Source organism: Paramormyrops kingsleyae, chromosome 3 (genome assembly GCF_048594095.1).
Source record: "Paramormyrops kingsleyae isolate MSU_618 chromosome 3, PKINGS_0.4, whole genome shotgun sequence".
NCBI lineage: Eukaryota > Metazoa > Chordata > Actinopteri > Osteoglossiformes > Mormyridae > Paramormyrops > Paramormyrops kingsleyae.
The window spans coordinates 10,822,762-10,847,537 of NC_132799.1; the positions used below are offsets into that span (position 1 = coordinate 10,822,762).

General features: G+C 38.8%; 2 protein-coding genes across 15 annotated transcripts in view; both read left to right on the forward strand.

Annotated features, from left to right (window-relative positions):
- Window positions 1-15,664, forward strand: part of LOC111858225 (ankyrin-3-like) — an 81,611-nt gene extending 65,947 nt beyond the window's left edge. For 2 of the 11 annotated variants that reach the window (XM_072709596.1, XM_023839869.2), the window contains 8 exons: window positions 265-7,467; window positions 8,148-8,222; window positions 8,576-8,707; window positions 9,079-9,228; window positions 10,914-11,420; window positions 11,502-11,592; window positions 11,699-11,843; window positions 12,591-15,664. In XM_072709596.1, the coding sequence (XP_072565697.1) occupies window positions 265-7,467; window positions 8,148-8,222; window positions 8,576-8,707; window positions 9,079-9,228; window positions 10,914-11,420; window positions 11,502-11,592; window positions 11,699-11,843; window positions 12,591-12,656 (8,369 nt within the window). In that variant the 3' untranslated portion in view covers window positions 12,657-15,664. Of the gene's footprint in view, window positions 1-264; window positions 7,472-8,147; window positions 8,223-8,575; window positions 8,708-9,078; window positions 9,229-10,913; window positions 11,421-11,501; window positions 11,593-11,698; window positions 11,844-12,590 lie in introns of those variants that run through there. The other 9 variants (XM_023839799.2, XM_023839810.2, XM_023839861.2 and 6 more) reach the window with 9 other exon arrangements.
- Window positions 15,665-16,243: 579 nt separating this feature from the next.
- LOC111858033 (monocarboxylate transporter 9-like) lies at window positions 16,244-24,758 on the forward strand. Of its 4 annotated transcripts, none has more exons than XM_023839424.2 (6): window positions 16,244-16,296; window positions 20,368-20,602; window positions 21,789-21,932; window positions 22,251-22,346; window positions 22,432-23,295; window positions 23,497-24,758. In XM_023839424.2, exons 2-6 carry the CDS (start codon window positions 20,398-20,400, stop codon window positions 23,679-23,681), a joined length of 1,494 nt encoding a protein of 497 aa, XP_023695192.2. In that variant the 5' UTR covers window positions 16,244-16,296; window positions 20,368-20,397; the 3' UTR covers window positions 23,682-24,758. The 4 variants fall into 4 exon arrangements, with proteins under 4 accessions (XP_023695192.2, XP_023695178.2, XP_023695185.2 ...); XM_023839410.2 differs by lacking the exon at window positions 16,244-16,296 and adding an exon at window positions 17,887-18,237; XM_023839417.2 differs by lacking the exon at window positions 16,244-16,296 and adding an exon at window positions 18,277-19,061.
- The last annotated feature ends 18 nt before the right edge of the window (window positions 24,759-24,776 follow it).

Below are 24,776 nucleotides of genomic sequence, written 5' to 3' on the forward strand. Positions count from 1 at the left end.
ATGTTCATGCTCCATGTTGATCGTTGCCTTGTTTTGATTGATGTCTGCACTTTTTATTGTGAGTTTTACATTGAACCATGGATAAAAAATGATCATTCTTATTCTATCCTTTCTTATTTCTTATTACTTTAATTCTAAGAGATGTTATTCTGTCCTGAGTTTTGGATGATGCAATAATTGCTGATTAATTTCTTTTCTCTGGTCTGTGTTTTCCAAACTTTTTTTTGTTGATTTTCTGTCTGTGTTTTGATTTACTCAATGAAGAAACAGTTGACCGAAGTGCGGCAAGAACAGTGCCTGCTGGTTGCTCTTACAAACCAATCTTTTCACCAAGATCTTACCAGGCGTGGTCGACGGCTCCTGTTACCACCTCTGGGCAAGCAAGATATGGATTTGGTTCCCTCTCCAGCTCGTCGTCCAACACACCATCTGCCTCACCATTAAAGTCAGTGTGGTCAATTACCTCTGCATCTCCAATCAAGTCCACCCTAGGAGCTTCAACTGCTTCTTCCATCAAGTCAGTTAACGATATAGCATCACCTATCAGGTCGTATAGGACTACTTCATCACCGATAAAGGCTGTAGTTCAGCAAGCTCAATACCCTGTACCAGTTTCCACTGTTCTGATGTCCTCCCCAGTAAAATCTTTGTCTGATTCTGTATATGTTAAAGGATTCACATCGTCATTGTCTTCAAGGACTTCATCTATTACAACAGCAGGGTCTCTGCTGGAGAGGTCTTCAATTACTATGACACCACCTGCTTCTCCAAAATCTGCACTAAACGTGTACAGTTCAAGTATGCCGTTTAAGTCTACCTTGTCCCCTACGGGACTCATGACGTCTTCCTCTGTAAAGCCCCTATCTTGCCTGTCCTCTGGTAAACCTACGGCAGATTCTGCTGGAGCATCCAGCAGACGGCTGGCTCCATCTCTTTCTCTATCCGTCAAATCCTCAGTTCCTCCCTCAGCAGCTGCTCTGATTAATGGATCAGTTTCACCTGTTAAATACCGCAACCCGTCATCAAACTTTCTACACTTAGGGAATTCCAACAGTTTACAAGAAAGGATACAAGCAACTAATAATGCTGTCACAACATGTGTCAGTGCGGCCATTGAGGAAGCGGAAAAAACCTTTAATTCATGCTCTGCATCAGGCTATGGCACATTGAAATCCACGTCTTCTTCAGCATCTTCATACCAGTCAGTTCGATCTCCTGCTTCGAATTCCATTTATGCCTCTTTGAGGTCTCCAGCTTCTTCCACCACATCTGTCACATCAAGTACAATAACTGTGCCAGTGTATTCTGTTATAAACGTTTTGCCAGAACCAAAATTCCCTGATGTGTCCAAAGCCACAAATACACTTCTATCCCCTATAAAAAACATGTCCACACCAGTACATACCCAAGACACATCATCATTTTCAAGAACTTTGTCACCAGTCAAGTCTTCCATGTTAAACTCTGCCATTCCTCTAAAATCTACGGGTTCTACTTCATTAACAACTAGCCAGGAAATACTAAAGGATGTTGCCGAAATGAAGGAAGACTTAATAAGGATGTCTGCTATTTTACAGACTGAATCCAATTCAGCAGCTAAAGACTATATCTCAGACAATCGAAAACAGCTGGCAGTTGAAGATGATGAACCATACAGACTGGTGGAGAAGGTTAAAGAAGATCTAGTTAAAGTTAGTGAAATCTTAACAAAAGATTCACGGACTGAAAACAGAGTTATTAAAACTAAAACAATGGAAGATGGCTGGGTGGAGTTTACAAAGGATGAAATAGAGGAAGCCCAACAAAATGGCTGGAGATATCCTCAAAGTTATGACACAGATTCCTATCAAATAAGAGAGAAATCCATATCTGATAGAGATTTTAATTTAGCCAAAGTGGTCGACTACTTGACAAATGACATTGGCGGAAGTTCTTTTTCGAAAATCTCAGATGTAAAACATAGATATGATGAACTGAAAAAAGAAGGAGAAGAAAAAACAAAGCGAATTCTTAAACCTGCAATAGCATTACAGGAACACAAGCTTAAAATGCCACCCTCAAATATGCGGTCTTCGGCTTCCGAGAAGGAGTTCTGTAAACTTACGGATGTTTTATTTGGTACTGAAGTCATAGAATGTCCCGATGACATATCTCATGACCATGATAAGAGCCCCCTTTCAGATAGTGGTTTTGAAACGAGAAGTGAAAAAACCCCCTCAGCCCCTCAGAGTGCAGAAGGAAGTGGACCCAAGCCTCTCTTTCATGATGTTCCCATTCCGCCTGTTATCACAGAGACACGAACTGAGGTTGTTCATGTCATAAGAAGCTATGAGCCCCCTGAAGAAGAGCTGGATCCCTTTAAGGAGAAAGTAAATGTACTGACTATACCTTCTGGTGTAGAGAAAGAGACAAAAGTTAATGGATTCATTAAAGACAAAGTAAAGTCATCTCAGCTTAAAGTCACTGCAGATGAGGACCTTGTTGTGAGCAAAGGTATGTGCGTTAAAGAAGAAACTCACATCACAACTACAACCCGAATGGTTTATCACAAGCCCCCCAGCAATGATTCTGAGAGGACTGATGAAACAAAGTCAGTTCGAGACATAGTGAAAGCATTCCAGTCTGGTTGGGATTCTTCTAGAGAGCTAACTGGCTTATTTGAGAATAAGGCTGCTAGTTACTGTCAAATAGGAAATGAAACATCTCAACTTCTTCATGAAAGAGATAATTTAAAACCCAAAGTTGAAAGAATCATCGAGGTTCACATTGAAAAGGGAAATAAGGCAGAACCAACAGAGGTTATCATTCGTGAAACACGTCAACCTCCAGAGGAGAAATACATTTACAAGGCGAATAATAGAATAAAAGAATTATCAGACAAAATGGACAATGATGTTGAAGCACAACAGGCAGAGAATGAATTTACTGCTGAAGAATGTATTCCGACGTGCGTAGAATCATCCAGAGTTAATACCCCTGTGTCTCAGGAAGAAGAGAGTCGTCCAGATTCTGCACAGCTTGTCATTGATGACTCATATAAATCCTTCAAGTTACTAAGGCATGATGATGAGTCATCAGAACTGAGGAGAGAGTCCTATAGATTTGCTGAGAAAGTACTTTCTGAGAAATTAGGCATATCTCATTCTGACAACGAGGTTTCAGTGGCTGATTCCCGCAACATCCAGAGTGCAGGTATGCTGGACTCAAGTCGTTGTTATACTGAGAGAATGTCTGGTATTCCCAGTAAAGAAGTTATCATGAATTTGTCGACAAAAGTGGCTGATAAGTCAGGTAAACCTGTCAATACAAATGATCACGTTGACAAACTGACAGTGTTGCATTACAGTGTTGAGCCTGGTACTTCGAAGCGTACTGTCTGTATGCAGTTCAATGAAAACAATTATAACAAAAGAGAAGAAAAACGTGTTTTTGAAGACAGAGTAGATCAGACTGTAAAGGAAGCTGAAGAGAAACTGAATGAGGTTTCACAGTTTTTTCGTGACAAAACAGAAAAACTAAACGGTGAGCTGCAGTCCCCAGAGAAGAAGGCTCTCAAGAGGGTTCCGAGAGAAACTCAATCTGGACCTAGTTCTGCTTGCACCAGTCCAGAAAAAACACAGCTTAAGACTGCTATGAGTAATAAAGAATGGAATAATGAAAGGAAGTGTGCCAGCTTGCCAAGCAGTCCAGAAAGACTCATTTTGTCCCGAAGTAATGATCGAAAAACTAAGGAAGGAAATGACCTTCAAGACAACCAGAAAGGTGAGGACGTCAAGTCTTTCCAGTTACAAACGTCCAAGGTGAGCTGTGCAAAGATGAAGTTTGAATCTGACGCTCAAAAGCAAGAGACAACTTTTCAAACGGCAAATACAAAACCTCCAGTAAAAAAACTGAGAGAAAGTAAACTTCCTGTGTATCAATTTTTTGGTGGAACAAAGGCTACCAAATTAGTAGAAAGGCAGACTTCAGAGGAAGACCGTGAAAACCAGACGATGATTGAAAAAGATCCCGATATAATTAGACTACTAGTCTCTCCCAAACAATTAGGTGAAAAATTAAAAAACATAACAGACAACCATTCTTCTCAAAACTTGCAGGAAGCAAATAACAAGGAAATGGGTGAAAGGGGGAAAAAAATGACATTGGATAGTCAACAATATAGTTTTAAATCTGAACATGATACCTCACTTCATGATGCTTTCAAAGCTTACAAAAAAGAAGCATGCCAAGATTCAAAAAAAGGAACAGCATCTGGAGAATTTTTAGTGGGTTCCTCAACAGAAGCAGTTAGTTTCCCTGAAGTTGTGATCACTGATAGTGCTTCAAAAAATACCTTTAAAAAAAAGATGGAATCTCATATTCCTGTCAAGATGACCGTTAATGCCAGAAATACTTGTCAGTCTGAAAAGTCAAACACTTTTCCTATATCCTCTGAGATATCTAGAAACAGACACAAAGGGAATTTTACATCCAGGGGTGAGTCTATCAATTCTCCAGATTCTTTAGAACATTGCTTAACAAAAAACACACATTCAAATCATACCAATCATAGCAGTACACATACTGACAAAACAACACCAATAGTAGCATCAGATATCAAAACGTTACCCGTCTATGTCAGTATTCAAGTGGACAAGCAGTATGAGAAAGAAACGGCTATTGGGCAGCAGGCAACTTACAAGAAAATAGTCAGTCAGGAAAGCCACACAGTCCATGAGACACTGGGAACAATTTATACTGTAAAACAAAAACAAACGTCTTCTCCCCAAGGCAGCCCTGAAGATGACACACTAGAGCAAGTTTCTTTTATGGATAGTTCTGGCAGAAGTCCTCAGACTCCAGAAACGCCTAGTTCCGAAGAAGTGAGCTATGACCTCACTTCTAGAATACCAGATGCAACCATTGGTTTCATGTCAGGAAAAACCAGTCCAATTCCAGAGGTTTCTGAGGAATCAGAAGGAGAGGAGCAAGGCAAATTATCTCCAGAGAGGACAAAACAGTCAGAGCCACTAACCCGAAAGTATGAGATTGGAAGGAAAACAAATGAGAAAAGAGTTGCATATATTGAGTTTCCTCCGCCACCACCTCTGGACCAAGAATCACACCAATGTAATTACATTTCATCATCTAAGGCTGACACTGAATTGATGGAAGTCAACCTCCAAGAGGAGCATGACAAGCACCTTCTCGAGGAACCTATTATTAGAGTCTTGCCTCCAACTCCCTTGCCCACAGGAGCTGATGACAGCAACTCAAGTGATGACGAATCAGTCTTTCAGCCCATCTCTTTTAAGAAGTACACCTTTAAAATTCCTGAGGAGGATGAGGAAAAGCAGTCCAAAAATAAGAACCCGGAAAGGAATGGACAAGCTAAAGTAACAGGCGGCAATGGTGATACAAAAGGAGATGATTTTGAATTGGAGCAGAATGGGAATGATCCATCCATTACAGACTGTTCAATTGCCACAACTGCAGAGTTTTCTCATGATACAGATGCCACAGAAATAGATTCCCTTGATGGATATGAACTCCCAGATGAGGATGATGGATTAAGTGAACAAGGCTCAAAATCTGCAAGTTTTCCCAGGGACAGTAGAAAAAGTAGATGGTCAGCAGAGAGTTCCATAAAGTCATGCGATCGTTCCTTTAGCCAGACAAAGCTTGAGGTTATTGAGGAAGAGGAGAAGGTAGTAAATGACGGAGGGGAGGAAACAAAAGAAAATGGTGATTCTGCAGAAATTAAAACAGAAGTTAGCAAAGATGGGGAAACGGTATACTCTTTGGAGGGTAGACACCCTGACAGACCAGGATTTTCAAATAGCTACTTTAGCTACCATCTAGAGGAGGAGTTTAATACTCCCTTCAAAACTGTTGCCTCAGAAGGTTTGGACTTTGATCCCTGGTCCAGCAAAGGTGAAGATGATGGAAACTTTGATAGTAAAACAAAAGATGAAGAGCCTAAGCCTTTTGGATTAGCTGTGGAGGACAGATCCCAAGCAACTACACCAGATACAACTCCTGCTAGAACACCAACCGATGAAAGTACTCCAACTAGCGAGCCAAACCCTTTCCCCTTCCACGAAGGGAAGATGTTTGAGATGACTCGCAGTGGTGCAATTGACATGAGCAAGCGGGATTTTGTTGAAGAAAGACTTCAATTTTTTCAGATTGGTGAGCATTCCTCTGAAGGGAAGTCAGGGGACAGAGGGAAAAGGGTCAAAAGTCCAGGGGTAGTTATCTCACAGTCACTTATAGGGGAGAAAGTTGCAAGTGTAAAGGTAGATGCCCTCACTGACGCTAAAACAGACAAGTGTGGGCTAACTGAGATTGGCACTGATTGTCTCGACATATCATGTGATGATAACATAGCAGAGACATCCTCATGTATGGTAATGGCTTCTAAACTTGATTCTAAATCACATACTCCCATTAAAATGGGAATAGCAGCATCCATTGCTGTAAAAAAAGAGGCTAGTTCTGGGGATGTAACAAATAATAAATTTCCTGGGGACATGGGAATAGAAATAGATGCAGAAAGTCAGCTTTACAAACACAGAAGTGCAGAATCTGCTGTTAGGAAAGATTTCCCTGCAGAGAACTCCAACAACAACAATAACTTTGAGTCTTCAAATATTCAAGCTAATTATATTCAATGTGGCAGCATAGTATTTAGTTTACAGTCATCCTCAAAGCCATCGCTACAACAAGCTAGTAGGATAGAGGCATTTTTTGGTCCTGAAACAGAGCAGGTTAGGGGAAATGTTATGGATTGTGAGCAAGAAAAGAATAATGAGACCAAGCAAAAAGAGGTGAAACAGCTAAAATCAAGACTGCCAATTAAAGCATCTGGCTTTTCCTCCCATATGCAGAGTACACCGGCTGGAAAGTTGAACTCAAAACATATAGTCACACCTGAAGAAAAAAATAGATACATGAGGAAAAGAGTAGACCCTTTTGCAGCCGTTGAACCCAAATCTAGAATTCCAGTAAAGGAGTTTAAAAGGAGTAATGCAAGTAATCCAGTACAGATTGTGTCCAGGTCCTTAAAACCTGAAATAGAAAGACCAAAGCAGTTGCCTACCAAGATGCCAGTTAAGAAATCTACATTAAGCAGCAGTTCAGTTTCTAACCCAGACAATAATCACATAAATGAGGTCTGTAAATGCTCCATCGAGTACTTTAAGGGCATTAGTGGACAGACATTAAAAATTGTGGACCGCCTTTCTGATGAAGAGAAAAAGATGCAGTCAGAAATATCCGATGAAGACAGCACATCAAGAAGCACCTCATTGTCAGAAGCCTCTCAACCATCTTTCACACCGAGGTCTGCTAGAGACCTGAAAACTGAGCCTATAGGAGCGAAAGCTGGGAAGGTCTGCAGTGAGAGAAGGAGAAGTAGGCGGACTGGGAATGAAGGCAGTCAGGTTGCTGGGCCCTTTGAGAGCCCCGCCGTGGAGATCGAGCCTAGTTTGTAAAATTTTCAACTTGTTGATCTTAGTGCATGAGTCGTTGTGATTGCCTGTGGCGTGACAATTGTAGTTGTCATTCTGTCATTGTCATCTGTGTGCTGTCTTGAAGAGTCTTCTCGAGTAGTCAGTTACTACAGCATGCCAAAATTATGGTGCTCTGGATTGCCATCCCTGTGAGTGACTAGCCAGTTTAATATAGAATCATAGCCACGGAGCTTTAGCAGAATACACAGTCTGTCCGCATGTGTAGCTTCATTTTAAACTGTGAAATCACCTTCTGTAGTTCTATGGAATGGGACATATGTTTAGTTTTTCATGAGATATATTGCCTGCATAGTTCCATGGAATACATAAATATCAGTATATTCTGAGCACCTGTTAGCCATGTACAGTAGTCTCCATTACAATGATTGCTACCCTTTCTTGCCATTTTAAAAAGCACATAACATTTTGGAATCTTTGTTTTCTATCCTAGTAGTTTGATGTAACATAAATAAATAATACTTGATAAAAGTCAATTTTTCTCTTGACATAAACTTCATTTCAAAGAGCTCAAGTTCAATATTTTGTATTTTTTTTTTAAATGGCTAGAAAATAAGCAGTCTGTTTTACAAATCTGTTTTTGCAAGCATAAACCAAATCAAAGGGGTTTTAACACATTTCTCTTCTACATGCCAGGACCGCAGAGCCCCTGCGAGAGGACTGACCTTAGGATGGCTATTGTAGCTGATCAGTTAGGCCTGAGCTGGACAGGTAGGAAATACATAAAGCAGATACTTTTATAGGGGAAAAATTATAAATAGACTGATAATAAATAGATGAGCAATTAATAATAAAAAAATAGTTTTAGAATTGTGCAACCCTATACAAGATGTGTTATGGAAGATGCAGTGGTTGAATGTTTATTATTGATTAATAATTGCAGTTTTTGTAAATGCATATAAAGTTTTAGTGGTCTTTCTTTTATGATCTTTGATTGGTCTGATGCATAATTAGTCTGTCCTCTAGTATTTGTGGTTACACTGGGAAAGAGACTCAAATTCGATTCAACTGCATTGAGAAATCACACAGGCACGTCTATAAAATAATACACATTTGTCTTGCAGAGCTCGCCAGGGAAATGAACTTTTCTGTTGATGAAATAAATAACATTAGAGTGGAGAACCCAAATTCATTGGCAGCTCAGAGTTTCATGCTGTTAAAGAAATGGGTTGGCAGAGATGGTACAAATGCTACAAGTAAGTGCATTTTTCTGTTCTGGTGTGTATGAGCAAAGATAGACTCATAATTTTTCCTTTCCTACCTCTACAAGGTCAGTTGGTTCAAACTGAAGGTAAACGTCACTGTATAATTGACGTCAAGTTATTTTGCAACTTAATATTTTTAAACTTCTTATCTTTAAATGTGTATTTTAACTGTGAACTAGTGGTGCAAACTGAGAAAAACTTGTAAGTAAAATAAAAGTATTCTGAAGTATTTTTAGCAGTGAATGACCCGGTTAATGAAAATGTTTGTAGTTGTTTAAGATTTTGCCCTTGATACGTATACATAAGACAATTATTTCTGAGCTGAGATAATTACATTGTTAATGCACGTTTATCTGTTTCAGCGGACGCCTTAACAGCCGTGCTGACCAAAGTCAATCGAATGGATATTGTGACTCTACTAGAAGGCCCAATATTTGACTACGGAAACATTTCAGGCACCCGAAGTTTTGCAGAAGACAACGCTGTGTTCCTGGAGCAGGCTAATGGTAAAGGTTAGCCTCATTTAAGTCAACTCTAAATCTGATGTTACTTATAATTTGAAATTGGTAGAAATAATCATCGGCCTGTAGCTTTCAGGTTCTTCTGGTTTGTATTTTTCTCAGAAATCGGATGCCTGTGTGCATGTACTGTGGTGAACTGACATCCCATTCATGATGAAATCGAATCAATGATTATTGAAAATGGGCAGATGAAGACATTCCCTCTTGGTGGCTTTGGGTGTCCTGATTTATTATTAGACCATAAAATTCATTTTAAGAATGCTTATGTTTAAATCTTTTGCAACCCTGACCAGGGCAAATGGCTAGATGATCAATGGATATGTTGAAAAATATATATATACTATTTAACAGCAACAGTTTAAGAGTGACGGGTAAGAGAAAGAGAGCAAAGAGAAACTGCAAGGAACAGTAAACAAACAGTACTTATACTTTTACAAATTGCAAGTAAGCAGATACTGGATTTTTCCACTCATAAAGAACCCAAATTAATAATTCATAATTGGCATATCATTTACACCAAAAATTGCAGGATTTAGCCATTAAGTAATAGATTGAAAATGCTTTGATGTATTGTGGCAAGCTTTTGTATATAATACTGTATGTGACTAGTGCAATTTAGAATAAACCACCTGATATTATCATGCTTCCTCACAGTGCTTTTCAGCAGGGACTTGGCAGATTCAGTTCTGATGTTTCTGACTTGGTTCAGTCGCCAAGACTGAATTTTTATTTATTGATTTATTTACTATTTTTATACTGTAATTGAAGATCGTCTGTGCTGTTTTTGGTGCTTAATCTTAAAGGCCTTTCTCTCTGAAAATGCCCCCCTTGCGCTAAACAGCATCCTTCCCTGCCCCTAAACCAGGCTCTTCGGCCCCCTCCTTTCAGTAATCCCACTGCTTCTGTTCATCGTTCCATCATCGTATCCATGCCAGTCTTGTCGTGTTACTCAGTTTATACTTTGCGTTGTCTTTATTTTTTTTGTCATTTCTTGCAAGCACTTAGTGTGTTTCAATTCTCCCTCTCCCACCTCAACTCCCAGCCTATGGCTAAGTGCCAGGAGTGTCATCAAGCCTTGGAGCATATCCTGTTTATGCTTCTCCAGCATTACACAGTAGCACATCTCAGAGGCAGTGTGAAGATCCCAGTGTTACCACCTCCATGCACTTTTCATAAGAGGTCCTATTAACACAACAGCCAACGCATCCACGCACGCTGGACCTCTGTGCAGCTTTACATCACTAGTCCTTTAAAATATCCGATTACATTTTCACAGCCTCATTCAAATGAAAACTTTGTGATTCCCTTTTACTATAATTTATAGCTGAACTGACCTTGTTCTGTTTAACTTTATTCCGCTAAAGCCAAGAACCTTCTGTCATATTTTTCTATTGACATTTCAACGTGCTTATAGTTATTGTCGTATTTTGTGTGCCCTGACATAATATTGACTGTCAATAAACTTGCAACGCTGATGAGAAAATACAGATGAATAGAAATGAATGTATCTTGCCAGATATGACTGTAGTAGGCTTTACATTTTTACTTTATTTTTTATTTACTGATGTGTATGTTATCAATCTGTGTTACATTGTCAACTTTTATTTAAACCATGCACATAGTTTGTTATTCATCCAGTGTGCTGATTGTCAGTCCAATTGTGTTATGTTACTTAGGTTACCCCAGCAATGAAATGGAACTGCAGCCTTCCATACTGCTGAGTCATGAGCACATCCCTCTCTGGAATGATGATGTCATTAGTGAAGACCTTAGCATAGATCCTTCTAGTACAAAAACGTGTAGACGCACAGAACCCTGCAGCACAGCTACAGATGAAAAGCCCCCTGACGCCATCACCAAGGACATTTGTCCTGATGGTCCAGAGGTTGAAGGCGAAGATAAGAGCTCCAGAGAAGAAGACCTTGACCTTAGTTGCAAATCTTGTAGCCCCTTGGGCTTTCGTGATTTTGCAACTGTGATAAAAGAGCAAGGTCTGTTATTTGATCGAGGGCAGAATGAAGACATATTAGGAGGACAATCCTTGGAGGGTGATGTGGATTTTGCCCTTCACGCCTGGGCCTTTGCAGAGGGAGAGGGGTGTGACTCTGTTTCTGACAAGGAAGAAGACGAAATAACAGAGAAATTTAAATCTTGTTTAGAAGATACAGAGGAAAGCTCACATGGTGAGGGAATAACAGTGGAGAAAGCTCAGGCAAATATCACAGTAAAACAACCCCCAGAAAAAGACATGTCTTCAATTCCAGGTTGGAACAGTGGGAGTTCAAATTCAAATATGGAGCCGTCCACCTCAAAGTGTTCGTTGAGCTCTGAAACGACAAATCAACATGAAAACAGGTATGAACTTAGTGTTTAATAATGATTAAGGCTTCATTGTTTTCGGCGTAATGCTACTCTTTAGCACGGAGAATTCCAGTAAGTCCATGACTTCCTCATCCCACAGACATACAGGGAGTCACAAGCAAAATGGAAAGCATACGGAAAATTCACCTGTGATGCAGGAATCAACTACCGAGGTTACAAGACATGATGAAAGAGTGGGACAAGGCTGTGAGAAAGCCACCCCTGAGTCCAAGTTCAAAGTTCAGGTAATGATCTAAGTGGCTGTTATAATGGGAAAATATCGATTTTCACAAGTGTCATACAGTATATGCCTTCAAGTCTTATTAAATGTGCATATGTATTCTAAAGTAGTATTATGTCATGAAATCAGTATATAGATACACAGCAAGTGATTGTTGGACAGGTCAGAGGTCTCTGCTAGCTCCAACTCAAACTCATATCAGGATGCAGAATAAATGAAATATGTTGGAACAGTGCTGGAGACAATTTAACTATTACTGTTAATTAAGATTTATAAGTTGTACCAGAAGGTATCATTCACAACCTGTTTTTGTCTGGCAAGTTATCCCTCTCCAAGAGTAAGTTAGGGTTCAACCATGAAAAAAGGTTGATGAGCTGATTGGCAAGCTAAAGTTTCCAAAAGGTATATTGATTGAGAGGTAAAGTTAGTTAATGTTAAGAAATATGGATGAGAGTCCAGTAAGATCCTGTGGAGAGGCGGACAAGTGGGTCTTCAGCCTCTGCATGTCGGAGCTGCACCTGTAGATTCATATAGCTCACACCCCTTGCAGTAATTAACTGTTGTTTTCAAAATTAGTCTTTGGTAAAGTAAGGTCATTGTCAGGTACCCAAAAAAGTATTTGCAGTTTAATGTCCCAGGAATGAGAAAGTGATGCAAATTTTCCTTTCGTCACATCAAGGGCATTAACTCATTTAACAGTGGGCCCCTTGTTGTCATTCCACTGCAACATGTGCCTCTGTCTCTCTTACAGCAGGAAGATGATTCTGTGTTGAACAAGAGGGAAGGGAGACCTGGAGATAAAAAGATTTACTCTTAATAGTCCCTCTCTTCCTTTGGTATGTGCATTCTTACTTTACTGTAGGGTTAGGGGAGCTCAAGTAAAGACAGACTGTGGGAACTCTGGAATTATCAAAAAACCCATCAAGAAATTCATTATCAGGGAAATGGGTGGGTTCGCTGGGTAGCACTGTGACCTCAAACCTCCAGGGTTCGAAGTTTGAATCCTGCTCTTGCTTTGTATGTGTGCATGTGGGTTTCCCTTTGGGTACTCTGGTTCCTCCCACAGTCCAAAGACATGCCTTTAGGTGAATTGGTACCTCCAAATTGCCCTTTGTGTGTGTTTGTATGTTCTGCAATGGACTACCATCCTCTCCTGTCCCCCTACCCTTGTACCCTATAATTTCTGGGATGGATGGATCACAGAAATGTTCAAGTATTTTAACTTGCAAGGTAATGGTGGAAGACTTTAGGCTTAGAAATCCGTGGCAAGTTGAAGTTTTATGAACTACCCACTTTCTGGGATAACTGAATGGGGTATTTCAGACGTGGGTGACTGACATGCTAATCTCTCCCACTGAGTTTTTCTCTGTATAAAATGCTGAGCTCTACACCTTAGACAATGATTTTAGTCAGGGCTGTTTTAATACAATTAACACTGGGAGATGGCAGCATTTGAATGAATAACAGTGGCCGATTATATCTTGAAGCAAGATACGGTGCAGGTAGATTTGAGGATTCTTGAATGAGTTATGGTGCTGCATGTTGGCTCAGTGGGTATCACTCTTGCCCTCCAAGGTTGGGGGTTTTAATCATTTCTCTGCTCTACATCAGTGGTGTTTGCATGTTCTCTTTTTGTTGCATGAATTTCCTGTGGCTGCTCTGATTTCCTTCCACAGTTCAAAGAGATGCAGTTAGGCTAATTGGTATCTCTAAATTGCCCATAGGATATGATTGTATTTGTGCATGTATGTGCCCTGCGCTGGACTGGCATCCTGTCCAGGGTGTAACTCAGCCTTGTGCCATGTGCTGCCTCGCTTCCTATTGAGGACCTGGACCATGGTGTGGACACCTGGGAAACACCAGTAGAGACATGGAAAGGACCATGACTGCAACAGATAAAGGGCAGACATTTCCTGTTACCAAGATGGAAGAAACACTCTGAAACTGAATTACTCCTTAATCACTCTCTACACTCGCCTTATGTTTCTTCTTGAAACCACAATGTCAGGGTGTAAATTGTCTTTCTTTTAAAAAAGGTTATTAGGGATTTTACTGTATGTATATTTTCTTGTAAAATAGTCTAAAATAGTTTACAGCACTGAATCTTATGCTCTGGACATAATTTAGTTCCACTTATAAAAAAAAAAAAATTCACAATAAATTCACATTCTTGTATAAATATAATAGCAAGTATACTGTTTATAAATGGGGAAAAAGCTAGGTTAATTTTAACAAAAAAAAAATCCTTCAAATGTACTCTAACATTTTTGAGATTATGAAAATGGGAATATTTATTATTCAGAATATTCATTTATTCAGACTTTTGGTGCATGCAACTTTCCTTATTTTAAAAACATTTTTTTTCTAAGTTATGTTTTAGGTTACTGCTATCACCATACTAAGAATTTAAAAAGTAGAAAACCTCATATATATACACATTCCATTCATAACATGTCAGCTCCAACAATTTCAAACTGTTCTTAAAATTCCCACTGTGGAGAAAAAAAAATATATATATATATATATATATACATACATACATACATACATACATACATACATTATTTCATTTTCTCTTGAAACAGTCTACTGGAGGAGTTTCATTTTCAATATATAGCTAACTGACAGATTGTGCTGATGAAAGCGTAATTACTGTAAGAGGTGAATTATTTGTATAGACTCACATACTACATCATGTATGTAAATGTATTATGTATTGACTAAGCTGTAGAAGTTTCTAAGTCAGTCATTCATAATCATCCTAGCATTGTATTACTTTTTCATGCTGATGTTTTTCAAAAAGGAATTTTTTGCCAAATATTTCCTATTTATTTGAATCTGTCCATATTAGATGATCCCAGAGAATTTTGTTGCTTGTAGTGCTCATATGTGCGGCACAACTACAATAATTCAAATAACTAATTTTAGCATAAATCATTTTTAAACTTAGAACATTGTGTGTTCTTCGAGAAATGAGAATATGTATATGCCGCATCTTACACTTTTGACTTATTACAAGTCACATTATAAAACTAGTTCATGTTGTAAATTTTCCTCCCAGATTCTTTTTTAAATGAATACCTCTTTAAATATTTGTTTTTAAGATGTGAAGATTTGCCAAGCTTTTGCTGCTGTAATTGTGATAATGAAATGAAAAACATTACTTCAACTTTTTGAGTGTGTGAGGTAATTGTAGACCATCACTGTCATTCTTTAGAACTGTAAAGTATGGGGTGGAGGAATTTTTAATATGATAAATGGTTTGCTTATTTTGTGTTATTCAAGAAAAATATACAATGTATCATTCTTACATGAAAAAAGCTGTTTGATATAGCTCTTGAGATACCTAAAGCCAACTTCTTATGTTGTATTTTTGCGTTATTCCATTTCAGTGACATGACTGCATTACATATAGCCTTGTAAATATACAGAATTTGACAGGGTCGCCTTTGCAGACCATTTATCTGGTTTCCTTTCATGTCCTTTTTTATTCTTGCTTTCTTACAATCAGACACAAATCATGCATTATAACTACGTCATTATTATAATAAATGTACTTAGTTCCAGGAGTATGAAGCTTATTTTGGTGTTATTGCTAAGCTATTGAAGCCCCAAAATAGCTCGTCTAAGAACTATTTTCAAATAGCACAGTGACGCTGTTATTTTAAGTAGCGCATTGTGCGGTCAAACTTCAGCCAGTGTGTTCATTGTTATTACTGTTAATTTTATATATGACCTGTCATGGAGTTTATGTAAATTATTCATCAAATGTATTGTAAAGCACTGTTTTTGAATAAAATCCCCAAATAAAGTGAAATAAAAACCCTTTTTTCTGTTCTTGTGTTGTTGTTTTTATTCTTTCATTTGAGACAAATAAAATTCAGTTACAGTTTTCATTTATTCCAATGATTGTATGAAATAAATGTGTTCGGTTGACACTTTTTTGCCTGACATAACCATTTGCAGTTTCCATTTCTTGTAATGAGAAGCAGATCCAGGCATCACGGCAGTGACAAACGGACGAGGCAGGTGTATTTGAACGGGATTGCTCTTTATTTTCAGCTTTTAAAAACACCGAGCACAAATACCAACCATCCCCAATACCCAGTGTTACCAGGTCCAGCAAAAACCTCCAGCCCAAGGTCTACTTAAAATTGGCCCAACGAAAGCTGAAACTAGCCCAGTATTTGAAATCCCAGTATACTGTATCTTAAATATTTTTTGTTTTCCAAGAAAATATAGTATTATTAAATATGCCTAAGGTATTACTTTTTATATAATTTTTGAAAATTTATATTGCCTTAGGTTTCACTTTGTTTTGAGGGACTTTTACTTTGAAATTACGTGCCTAGCTTTAATAAGTTATTACGGCAAGATAAAAAAAAAAAAAGGAACTGACCGGACGTAAAGAAAAGAAGCTGACACAGAATGATTTGGACACTCCGAAGCGGCACAAGGTTGGTTTTCATGAAAAGGCACAGTTAGTGGTGTGTTAATGTTTTGTTTGAGGTATATTTTTGGAACTTTTATACTCTTTCACTAAGTTATGCTGTTACATGGCGCTATCTATAAAGGTGATGCATTTTTTCTTGTGCTCTGCACAGCTGTTACGTTGGGTGATTGGATTATTGGTTGATTAACGCAAAGATTTTAATAAACAATAAAACTATCAGTCAAGTCTTGGCCATCTTTAGGGGGAGATGCTTCACAATGACGTCACATCGACGGACGCGCTCCCCTCTCCCAGGTAATTGTGCTCAGCTGGCTGGAGTGAGATATGTCAATTCGGCTGCACACACATGCACATGTACTTGCATGCATGTAACAGTTTTATTATCTTGTAAGTAGCATGTAGGGTTTGCTAACTACCCCAACGCTTCGAATGTAGCTAATTTTAGGTTTATAATGGAATAAAATAGATTTGCCGGAAGACAGATGAGTTGGAGCTCGCAGCCCTGCTTTCTGTCTGCGTCTGTCTCTGACTTTAGGTGGCTAGTGATTCAGTATTACTAAGAATTCGAAGCCATTTCTTTTCCCAAACCCGCAGCCCACTAATATTTACCTGAAACTGTTTTTTCAAAATAGCCCAGTTATACGCGAAATCCGCTGACCTGACAACGTTACCAACCCCGCTGCGCACCGTGCTGGCCGCCCCGACCGCTCCAACCCACAGTGGGCGCGCACACACCACTGATCACAACCATGAACATTAACGCTGCACATGACATTACATACAGAGCAATGACACCGCGATATATGATAGATGCAGGGAAGTATTTACATTATTACATGGTTGGCACCGATTCACATGCTGCGCTGCCTGACGGGTACCTCCAGCGTTACAATATATGCAGGCCTACATCTACATTATTCTTTATAAAGAATATAGCAAGATAATTCAGTGGAAATACCAGTACACTTTGGCAAACTGTGACTGCAAGAATGCACTATCCAATGTAATCTGTTTTTAATAACAGCCAGAACACCGATTAACAATAATGATTCTTGTAATTACAGTGAACCCGATGTATTTTGGTAAGTTTAATATAATGTGACACGCATTTCTGTTCAGTGCTTCATGACAGTTTTTATGTTAAATACTGAAGTTATTTCTACGGTTTAAGCTTAATAAATAATTATTAAAATCCGTATTTCTCGACCTTTCCAGACGTGCAATTCTACTACTGTTATTTGTGCTTATATGCGTACATAAAATAATCTTTTTTTTAAATTTTGTGATTCAAGTTCATTGACAATTTCATTTCGGAATTTGACTTCAAACACATTATAAACATTTATACAACTTATATCTGTGCTTGCTGTGTAAAAGTTACTATCAGGCCTGTAGCCTGGAATAAATTACATGGAGTGTTCCAGAAGCCCAGCCAATAGGTTTCCCTCGGTAGATTTTCCTGGGGGGAGGAGGAGTCCCGTCAGGCTGTACCTTGCTACCTGCCTAGCTGTTATATAAAATCGGGCTATATAAAACACTGAGATAATACAGACGCATTGAAGGCCCGTCGGTTGTGTAGCAGCTAGCGCCCCCCAGCGGCGGCAGACGTAAAATGCCTATATTATCCACAGTATTGCCATCATGTGACCGGTTTCAACTGGAGTATCCGAAATGTCAACAATGAAAGTACCGCAGCGTAGATCTAAAAGGCATCTGAAAGGATAAATCACAGGTTTTGATCAGTGTTAAGCGTGTCGTGTACATTTCCTCAACATGATTTACGTATACATTGCTCCAGCTTATTTCATGTTTACTAAAACGCGAGTGCTAAATTTAAATCGTTGACATTTGGACTATGATCTTTAGACAGAAAAAGGCTTGTCGGAAATATATTTGACTGGCATCTTTCTGAAAACTGAAGAATTAAGGTTTCTGCTCTTAACAGGTAGGCGTATTTATAAATAACTAGCTGTTAATGCAAAACAAATTCATGAAATCACAGTGATTACAATTAATAACAAAGCATGTTTGACACATGCTAGGATGAAACGGATAAGCCGTACCGGCATATATTTGTCATAATTGTTCTTGTTTAACGTTGCTGTTGTAATGTCCTATCTATGTGTATGGTACCACAGTGCACTGAGAGCTACTCTTGCTTCCCGGCCGGCATAAACAGCTTCAAACCGGTTTCCACCAAACCCAAAAAGTAATGCTTAGCAATTATTCGGGTTACACTGATTACCAAACAGGCACATGATTAAAATTTATTATTTACGTTCATTATGGTTTACTTTTGCTAAGAAAAGTCGTTGGAACACGAGTACTATTAGTATTATTATTATCGTTTATTTTTATTATACAGTTATGTGAAAAAGAATATCATTAAAAATCACATGGTCCTTAGCAGGTCTTAAAATTAAGTAAATACAACCTTAGATGAACAACAACACATGAAAAATTATACCGTGTCATTAGTTGTTCAACATAAACTAAGCCAAAATGTAGACGCAGTGTGTGAGAAATTAAGTACACCCTTACCTCATGGGAATGGAGAGGGTAAGTGGCAACCATGTGCTGCTAATCAAATTCACTTGATTAATTGTTCATCAGCAAGTGTGACCGCCTCTATAAAAGCAGAAGTTTGCTGGTCTAGAGCATTCAGGTGTGTGTTAGGTGAACATTTGTGAACAGACATACGTATTCATTCCCCAAATTTGGGGTCAAGCCATTGATCCCTGTAGCACCAGCATCAGACCAAATTTCAAGGTACATTTTGGCTTATAACTTTTGAACCATTTGTCCAAGGTTTATGGTCTTTATTTCCCTTCAACTTTTCCAGATTGGAATGCACTCATTGTTAAAGTCCACCATATTTTCCGGCATTTAGAATTTTTCAGAAAACCTACTTTTGCATACTCATCCTAGGGTGTTGATCTTCTCACCACCAATCTTGGTACACATCACCTGTAGAGGGTTGGAACCTAAAGTATTGCAAACCATTATGCTAAGTCAAATGATATGGCTACAGTCGTCCAATGAATTTAATGGCAAAGCCATCAAACAGGATGTGAGGTCACATCTCAGCAATATTTTGATATGTTAGAACCAACTTCGTTAGCTGTACTTGGGACCCCATTTTGAGGAAGCCCAACAAAAAATGTCATTTGGCCAATAGGGGGTGCTGTAATAAGCAAAAGATATGTTTTGGCTTGTAACTGTTGATGGGTTTGTCATAGTAAAATAATTTGTGTGTATGCTAACATGGTGGGAGGTTCCAAGGCCGAATCTTTTCAAAGTTTCAAGACTACCTAATATTACTGACTGCCATATTGGCTTATTAAAAGGTATAAAATTTCGTACAAGCCACAAATTTTGTCTAGTCTTCACCAAATTTAGGACAGATAATCTTTGGACCAAGGCTCACTATAGATTTCAGAGGGATGAAGCCGCCAATCTGGATGGGTGACCATGTCTCTGCATTGCTTTGATTTTTGAGACCAGCCTTGGGAATTGGACTCACGGTCACAGTCTGGGCATGTGCACCAAATTTCAACTTTTAAGACCGTATATGTTCTAGCTCCCCACTGTCCTCTCTTGTACGCCTGCCCATTCTCGCGGGTCTGCAGGTGCTAGTGTCCTAGTGGTGCCTCAGCTCTGCTTGTCTTCTATGGGTGGCAAGGCATTTAGTGCGTTAGCTCCAAAACTTTGGAACTCACTGCCAAAAAGGCTCCCGGACCTGTCCTCCATCACACTTTTTAGGCAGAATTTGAAAAAATATCTCTGTGATTTACTTCCCATACTTGTTCCTGACCTGTTGCTGTTGCAGTTTTTTTTAATGTTTCATTCAGTGTGTTAGCTTGTGCTTGTGGTATATGATCTATGTTCATTTGGTAATATGTTTTTGTATTTCATACTTTCTGAATTTCTTTCAGTGTGCTTGGCCACATTATTGCTGCTTGCAGCTATATTATTATTATTATTAAGCTATATTATTATTATAATAATAATAATAATAATGATCTCTGATCTAAAGAGGTTAAATGTTCCAGGTTTTTTGTCTTTTCTTTTGCAGGGGGTCCTGTTGAGACAGCCAAGCTTAAACATGAGCTCAAATATCTCAAAGAAAACTCTGGATGGTGGTTGGGGATGGGTCATTGTTATGGTGTCCTTTATGGGCCAGCTCTTGGCATATGGGTCTCCCCTATCTGTTGGTGTACTGTATCCAGAATGGCTTAGAGCCTTCAAGGAAGGAAAAGGCCTGACTGCCTGGGTTGGCTCTCTTGTTTCCGGTGTTGGACTCATTGCAAGTAAGTCTATTTCACAAAGGCCACTAAACATGGCAACACCTCAATAAGTATAAAAGTTACATTTGTATGAAGTTCCATTTTGCTCACTTAATGATGTATGGATGTCAGATGCAAAGATTTGCTGCTAAACAACTGCCAAATGTATTGTGTGAATTCCACTTGTCAAATGCAAAGAAACAAAGTAAAATAAAGTAAATACATGCTACTGGGTGCCACCACATTTGAGGATAAGTCTTGCCTCTAGCTATCTGTGCATGGAGCTTGCATGTTGTTTCTGGGTTTGCTGTGGTTGAATTGTGACTGGCTTGCTTTGGATGTACTGATGACAACCAATCTATTATTATTGTTGCATTCAATCGTAGCATTATTCATATTTAGTTCACTAGACAATCTACCATGTATGAGAATAGTCAGGTGTATGAGAAACATTTCAAATAAATATTCTAGCAAACAACTGTATTCAGTCTTTAATACTGTTTTTTAAAACTACTATCAAAAAATGGCTGCAGTAGCAGGACAGAAAGATTTAAATGTGAAGATGATTTCATACTTGTTTTATCTACTAACCATAAGCAGATGTAATATTTAATCACACACCAGTATTGTTAAAAGCTGTATCAGAAAAGTAGAAAATGAGTACAAAATTTATTCTCTGGAGAAAAAATAAGCTAGAGCATATGTATCCATCTTTCATTAGTGCAGTGGGTCTGGAAGCTGTCCCAGGAATCACAGGGCATAGGATGGTTTGGACAGTATACAGTCCATCACAGCACACCATAACATATTTTTGGCTATTTTTGACATGTTTCTGAACAGCAGGAGGAAACCCACAGAAAACCTGGAAGAACATGCAACCGCCACACACATAAAGCCAGGTGCATGGAATCAAACCCATATCCGCAGAGATATGATGTCACAGTGCTTCGTACCATTCCACTGTGCTTCCCCGCTAGAGTATGTGAAATGGAAAAAAAAAGCATTATTAGCAATGTGTATCAACACAAGCCACAAATCAACAGACAGGCTCCTTTCATTTCAAGTAGAGAAAAGACACTGATGTCTTCATTGAATCCCAATATTTATGATCTTTGGTCATAAAACTGTAACTGTGTTTTTTAATCACTGAAAGTTTCTCTTACCATTGCACATGTAAAATGCAGTGCTGCTTTTCTCTATGTTTTTCTAGGTCCCATCTGCAGTGCCTGTGTCATGAACTTCGGTGCTAGACCTGTCACAATCTTCAGTGGTGTTATGGTTGCTGGGGGCTTCATGCTCAGTGCTTTTGCACCCAATGTGCAATTTCTTATCTTTTCATATGGAATTGTTCTCGGTAAGGTTATGCTATAACTGACAATGGTGTAAGCATTTGAAAAATAGCATGTAGTTTTAAAGAAGGCAGGTGTATTGTTTATTTTAATGTTGCGGATGTCACTGATATATATGACTGATCCCTTTGTATTTTAATTATAATTCATAATATTCATAAAGAGTAACTGACATACATTCAAAATTGCCTTTATGTATAATACGCAAAAAAGCAAAATGTGTATTTTACTTCTACTGTTCCTCCCAGTGCTCATCAAGGCCCATGTAGAGTCCTAGTTGTTCTGAAACGTATGTATTTACTAAATGTTCCTGTTTGTTGTAGGCTTAGGCTGTGGACTAGTTTATGCTGCTACCGTGACTATTACTTGTCAGTATTTTGACAAGAGACGTGGCCTTGCACTGGGAATCGTAACGACAGGTATGACTCTCCTTACATATGCAAATGTTTTTATACAATACAAAATAGTTTCCTATTGTGAGCTTTTCTTTATATCTGTTCTTAGGTACAAGTGTGGGAGGCTTTTTGTATGCCACTGCTCAGAATGAACTCATTGAAATGTATGGACTTGATGGGTGTTTACTGATCATTGGAGCACTGTCATTGAACCTCATAGCCTGTGCTGGACCAATGAGGCCCTTGCATTTGCCAGGCTTCTACCTCAAGCAGAAGGCAGCATTAGAGCAGACTGAGGAGCAGCCATTCTCACAGTCTGAGAAGCCACTGGCCACTGAAGACCCAGTTAAGACTACGGTAGCCACTGAAAAGGGCTTGATTGTGAAGGACCTGCTGATCACTGCTGACACCAAAGATTCACTGGCTTACAACAGCAGCTTCTTTGGTAGCTCTGCACTGGTACAGAGTATTAAGAACAAACAACAAGCCTACACTAGCTACATGTACACCACCAGCCAGTTCCTGAAAGATCGAATCTTCTTGTCACTCTGCGTCACCCTCTTCCTCTACAGCCTGGGGGCCTTCCCTCCTGTGCTCTTCATGGAGGATTTGGCACAAAGCGAGGGCTTCATCGTTGACATCAGAATCATACCCCTGGTTTCCATTGTAGCTATTACTACTGGTATGGGCAAGCTAGTGCTGGGAATGATGGCTGATCTCAAGGCGATCAACAGCCTGTATCTCTATGCCTTTACAGTTGCCGCCACAGGACTTGCTCTACTCATCATTCCAATATCTAATAGCTATACTGGTCTTCAAATCCTCTCAGGGGTAGTAGGGTTCTTCTCAGGGAACTGGTCTATAACACCCTATGTCACCACCAAGATTGTTGGAATTGAAAAACTGACCGAAGCCTATGGGATTCTAATGTTTTTCGGAGGATTTGGTATTATGCTTGGACCTCCGCTTGTAGGTAAGATCTTTCTGTACGTCAAAGCAACATAAAGAGCAGAGAACTGATTTATTGTATTTTGATGATGCATAAATAATAAATAAACAAATAATATGAAATTAGTCGTATGGCTTTGATATGTATATATTATTTGATAATATGTTCTTTAAAATGTATGGTAACTGTTCTTTATCAATTATCTCTTGTTTCATCTGTTCTTAGGCTGGTTCTATGACTGGACACAGTCCTATGACCTTGCTTTCTACTTTAGTGGAGGCTGTGTATTGGTGGGAGGCTTCAGTTTCTTCATTTCTTCTATGCCTTGTTGGAACAAGCACAAGCAAGAAAACTCAATACCTGTGATTCAGGGAAGTGGCGACTGCAAGAGAGTTGCCTCTGTAGCATAACTGATGGTGCAGCCTGATTCCACCATAGCATGTAGAACCTGATGGACATATTTCCAGTGCTGGGCTTCAGTTTATGTTTTTTAAACAATCATATTTATACAACCATTTTCAGTGTCAAATTGATTTCTTATAAGACAGTATATGCATTATTGCTTCATTTTAAGAGGCTCATATGTAATTTAACCATCTGCTGTATCCAGTCCTTGTGCCCTTCACTCTCTAGGGAAGGATTTTTTTAAATATTTGCGTTGACAACATTTAAGGGAATGTACAGTATTTTAGCGTTTTTAATGACAAACGGTTGGTGGTTAAATGTCAGATAATGCATATGTAAATTCCAATTTCTTGACTTCTATAAATTTGGATGGGAATAATTTTGAAATAAATAAGGAAAAGCATATTAGTTTGCACAAAATTCAGCTGCACAAAATTCTTTTATTTATGTATTGTTTTGATGCCATTTTAAATAGCCTTTGTAATTTTCCAAAGCTCTGGGCTGGGTGAATTTTAATTATTCACTCAAAACCTTTTGTATAAATATTGCTTTACTTTGGTGTTTACACAAGTGTAACTGTAACTATATTTGTGGTAATTATACAATGAGTATAATGTTTTAAAATTTGTACTGTTACATGTCAATGGGCTGGCATCCCTGTCACACTGACATCAAGCAGAGCTTTCATTCTGTCACACCCAGTTGGTTCTCACTCCACATCTTCTGAACTAGACTCACCTGTAATTCATCAACCATTCATCAACCTACTTAATTGGCATGGATTAAATGACCTTTTTGTGAAGTATTGAGTGTCACACCATACTGAGGGGTTGTTTTATGACCTGATTTCCATCTATGACCCCTGCTTGTGTTCCTGTTGTTTTTCCTGCCCCTCTCTGTGATTTGAATTTGATTCTTGGCTGAATACTGCATGTATCAGCTTGGTAGCTTTTGGCCTGTGTTGGGGCTGTGGATTTGGATTGTGATTTAAGTTTTTTTCTTTGCCTTTATTTGGCTCTGCCCGGTTTTTGACTGCCTATTTGTGAATTATGATTTTGGAATTAAACATCTCTACATATGGACTGTGTTGCATTGTCTTT

Bases quoted from the DNA above. Each gene is read 5' to 3' on its own strand.
- LOC111858033 (XM_023839424.2), top strand. From the start codon at position 20,398: ATGAGCTCAAATATCTCAAAGAAAACTCTGGATGGTGGTTGGGGATGG. The intron at 20,603-21,788 runs GTAAGTCTATTT...ATGTTTTTCTAG, and splicing joins CGGTGTTGGACTCATTGCAA to GTCCCATCTGCAGTGCCTGT. The intron at 21,933-22,250 runs GTAAGGTTATGC...TGTTTGTTGTAG, and splicing joins TTCATATGGAATTGTTCTCG to GCTTAGGCTGTGGACTAGTT.